Source organism: Gymnogyps californianus, chromosome 21 (genome assembly GCF_018139145.2).
Source record: "Gymnogyps californianus isolate 813 chromosome 21, ASM1813914v2, whole genome shotgun sequence".
NCBI classification, from domain to species: Eukaryota; Metazoa; Chordata; class Aves; order Accipitriformes; family Cathartidae; genus Gymnogyps; species Gymnogyps californianus.
Genome location: NC_059491.1, coordinates 1,802,045 through 1,806,404, shown reverse-complemented (window position 1 = coordinate 1,806,404; position 4,360 = coordinate 1,802,045). Strand labels below are relative to the sequence as shown.

Here is a 4,360-nt window from a genome sequence, read left to right as displayed (position 1 = left end):
TGCGCTCCTCTGAGCCAGTGGCAGAGTTCAAGGCAGGAAGTCTGAAGGCTTGGGTTGCAGCGACAATGCCTCACCATGTGAGTACTCAACAGCAGGAGAAATAAAGGTCCATCGCATCTCAAGCGCACACAGTAAACAGACATGGAACAGGACTCGATGCTTGGGATCCTAGAAAAAATCAAGTAGGCATTTTTATCCCATACAATTCATTCCTTCAAGAAGGTATATGGAAGTTACTTTCTTGGAGCAAGAAAGGAGTTAGAGGTTTTCATTCTCTTTTAACTTGAGCTAAATATTGTAATAGTGAATTAAGCAAAATTTCTGCCAAGACCAAAGGGAGTAAGGTGGTTCAGGCTAGCCTGACTGTTCCCGTGGAGTTAACTTTGGAATCCCCTGGGTACTGAGTGGAGAAATAAGAGGTTTGTGTGTAAAATCCTGCTGTAGAGATCCCAGGTGGAATCAGCAGTGCAGACATGTGGGTGGCAATGCATTCAGCCTGATCTGGATCGGCTGAGGGGCTGCAGCGAGCTGCCCCAGCGCAGGCAGCAACAGGCACTCCGGGCTCTTACCTCTCTCCCTCACATCTTCAGAACCGCGGGGCAAATCCCAGAAGCAGCCAGAGCCCGCGAATGTGCCAGAAGAAAGCCAAAGGCAGACCAAGTCACTCAAGTCACACATCGGCTCTACTACAGTTTTATCATGGAAAGTTAATTTGTCCACCCCCAAAATAAAAGTCCTGTGATGCAGGAGTGCAATAATGCACAGATTCCCGAGAAGCGGGCTTAGTTTCTTGTTGTGTACTGTGGATAATTGCAGGGAAGGCATCTGACACTTTAAACAGCTTTGTTGGACTAAAACGGGAGTGCCTGTTTATGTGACTTGTACTGGAAGGGGAAATTACTGCTGTTCTTATAGCTGCTTATTAGTGAGTTAATCTGGAAAATAGAAACTGTCTCTAGCAAAACTGCTTGTGGGCCCTGCTGATCATGCGATTGGCACATTTCTTCTTCATGCGCTTGATTAACGAGCTCAAGAAATGAGTTACTGCTCAGGAGTTTCTGTTTCAGAGAATCTCCCCAAGAGGGATGCACAGAGCGAAAGATTGGTTTCAGAGGTGGCATTACATGGGCTCAAAAATAATCCACAAGCTTTGAGGAGAACATGTGAAATGGTGTCACAAAAGCTTTCCCACAACTTGACATAAAAGACTCAGAGCTCAACAGCTGCTGCTCTGTACGAAAAGAAGGGAGCCTATTCAAGAGCAGTACAATAGGGATGGAAAAGCAGATCCTGGAAGAGGTCATTTAAGCCTTACCTGGTCCTACGAATAATGAGCTGCAGAGCGAGAGAGAAGTGTGTCCACGTGGATGTGTGTACGTGTGTTCACACGAAAAGACATGCATGACCACACACATATATATTCATATATACATGAACACACATACAGATATATTAATGGAAACACAAACAGTATTTACTTACTACAGTAAGAGATTCCCAAACATAAGGCCTAACATTACTTGACAGTAATTTATCTGATTATTATTAGTCCTCTATTGAATCTTACACAGGGAGATACTGATGCTCACACAGACGTGCGTTGGACCGATTGGGTCACATAGCACGTTTGGAGTAAATCTAGGCTGAGAACGCATGGTTCTCGATGTGTGGTTAATGCTGCTGCCTGCCCGCTTTGCCCTTCTTGTGGTGTAACAGGGCAACATCGCTGTCAGCCTTGCTCCACACAGTCCGGGGTGCATGTCCAGAGGATGCAGAAAACACTCGGCTGCCGTTTCCTTCTGCAGCTGTTCGTGTGAGGTTAGAGCTCATAAAAGAAAGCAGTACTTGCATGGGCAGAAGGCAGGATAAATGCAGGCAGGTCTGGTTCAAGTTTTCCAACGTGAATCTCTGGCTGTGTGTTTATAGGGTACAAATAGCAAGACTGTTAACTCTTGCAGCTGCAGGCACCTGTTGAGCAAAGACTGTGCATCTCAGTATAGAAATTGGCCCAGTGGAGAATAATGAGGAATCAGGAATTCGATTTCTAATAAGTTTACGGGCTATGTAAATTTCTTCTGCACTCAATTTTCCTTTGCGCAAGGATTACATACAAATAATTAGAGTAAAGCACGTTTTGGGGAGGAAGTGAGCAAGCAGCATGTGAGACTGAACTGATCCCAAAACACTCCGAGATCCTTCTCCTCGCAGATTTATCTTGCAGGTATTTGAAAACAGAAACATAAAGTGCTTGTGACGTGGCTTGAGAGTATTCTAAAGAGGTGCATAAGATACCAAGGGAAGAGAACAAAGATCAGAACAGAAAAAGTTTTCAATAAGTGTGTGTACCTACAACTAAATGTGTTTATTTGCAGTAAGCCAAAGTGGAAAAGCTGTTTTCTGTTCCACATGGGCAAGACCGGTGTCACAGTCACCTGAGGGAGAACAACTGGCTCTGGCTTACTGAGAAAACAAGGTGAGTGGATTTAAAGCAATTCTGCCCCTTATCTCAGAAAGCCAGAAGCTGCTCGTGTGTGCGTGTGCATTTGTGCGTGCTTAAGCGTGTGCCTCCGTGCGTCCCCGGAGAGGAGCGCAGCCCCATGCAGCAGCCTGCCTGCAGCAGTTTATTTCCCGCCATCGGCAGCTGACCTCCTCCTTCCTCCACGCATGTGAACCCAAGGCTGCGCCTGGAATGCTATTGATCTGCGGCATTAGTCAGCAGCCTTTTCCCATTGAAGGCCAGCTCTTTCTCAGCTTCTGACACGTAATTCTGATCCCAGCCTTTCACGTACCACACACTCCCCACCTGCTCATCTGGGAGAAGGTCATTATCCCCAGGCTATTCACTGCCAATGGAGCATGCAAGAATAGATGCTTCTCCCATTGTGCTGCCTATCTGCCTGATTGGCTGTGGAGTGTGGGAAACTCCACCAAGCCGGAGACCCACAGACCCACAGTGAGGTCGTACAGGATAAATACCGGGCAGAGGCAGCTTCCAGCAACACGTTTCTCCTGGACTTCCACTCCGAGGCCTGCCTTCCTTTCTCAGGACAGATGGCTCCCAGCACTGTTTTCATGGAGCCCGACAACCTGCTGACACCAAAGGAGAAAAACAAAGTAAGTCCAGGCACAGCCAGGCAGCTTCGAGCCACGCTCTCAGCTGTTCTCATAGCAGTTTACACCAGCTGAGAAACTGGTCCACGTTGTTTAGGAACAGTGATGGGCCACAAACCGTCCTGTGAAATGGCAGGGGGAAGATCCTTCTAATAATAGGGCTCTTTTCCTTTGCTTTTTACAGCTGAGGAAGCCGGTGGTGGAGAAAATGCGCCGTGACCGGATTAACAGCAGCATCGAGCAGCTGAAACTGCTCCTGGAGAAGGAGTTTCAGAGACACCAGCCCAACTCCAAGCTGGAGAAAGCCGACATCCTGGAGATGACTGTCAGCTACCTGAAGCAGCAGAGCCAGCTGCAGATGAAGAGTGAGTACTGAATTTTGTTTCAGTCTCTAGCTTACTGCAAATCCGTGATGGTTTTATGAATCTCTAGCCATGAACAATTGCTCTAAGCTATTCTTTCGTCCCCCTCCCTCTTTTCTTCCCTTCTCTAGCTGCAGGATCCTTCCATAAAAGCTCTCAGTTTGACTTCCGAGAGGGCTATTCTAGGTGTTTGCAAGAAGCTTTCCATTTCCTCTCTCTCCATAAAGTCCGAACTGAAACACAGACCAAACTTTTAAGCCACTTCCAGAAGAGCCAGTCAGCTGCTACGGAGGTCGCCTTTTCCCCTGGGAACCCCAGCACCCTGAAGCAAGCATCTCCGAAAGACGCCAGTACTCTCTGGAGGCCCTGGTAGTCAGGGGAGTCCTTACTTCATGGACCTTTGCCTTTTACACTCCAGAGGAAGGATCTGACTGCATCTGATAGTCCAGCTCTGATCCTCTCTTCTGTAGGGAATTTTATTTCCCCGTGTATTTTATTTATGTGTGAAAAGAATGGCATACTTTTGACTTTTATGGGATCCTGTGGCAAAAGTTCAGGCGTTCTGTTGAGTGGTGTTGAAGCTGTGTAGACACTGCTGATAACGCTACACAGCATGCTGCCCGGTCAGGGGGCGAATGTCTTCACAATGAAGGAGGGTATTTTTGTAAATGTTACAGTTGTGACGGACAAGAATTGCCGTAGGAGAGATTTCTCTCATGTTGCTTGTAAGAGCCATCAGCTTTGCTCTGGCTTGACTAGCGACACTTGTTTGCTCAGTCACTCCGGAGGATAAATTTACTACCCTTTGGTTCATGCACACTTGATTAAAATCAGTTTCCCTCTGTTTGCTTGTAACTTGTACAGCATCAAAGATGGTTTTTGTTTTG

The 4,360-nt window shown here is 46.9% G+C and overlaps 1 protein-coding gene across 1 annotated transcript; it reads left to right on the top strand.

Moving 5' to 3' along the window:
* The first annotated feature begins 3,051 nt into the window (after nucleotides 1–3,051).
* On the top strand, nucleotides 3,052–3,846 carry LOC127024851 (transcription factor HES-5-like). Its single transcript, XM_050909555.1, has 3 exons — nucleotides 3,052–3,114; nucleotides 3,296–3,476; nucleotides 3,605–3,846. Exons 1-3 carry the CDS (start codon nucleotides 3,052–3,054, stop codon nucleotides 3,844–3,846), a joined length of 486 nt encoding a protein of 161 aa, XP_050765512.1.
* Nucleotides 3,847–4,360: the final 514 nt, after the last annotated feature.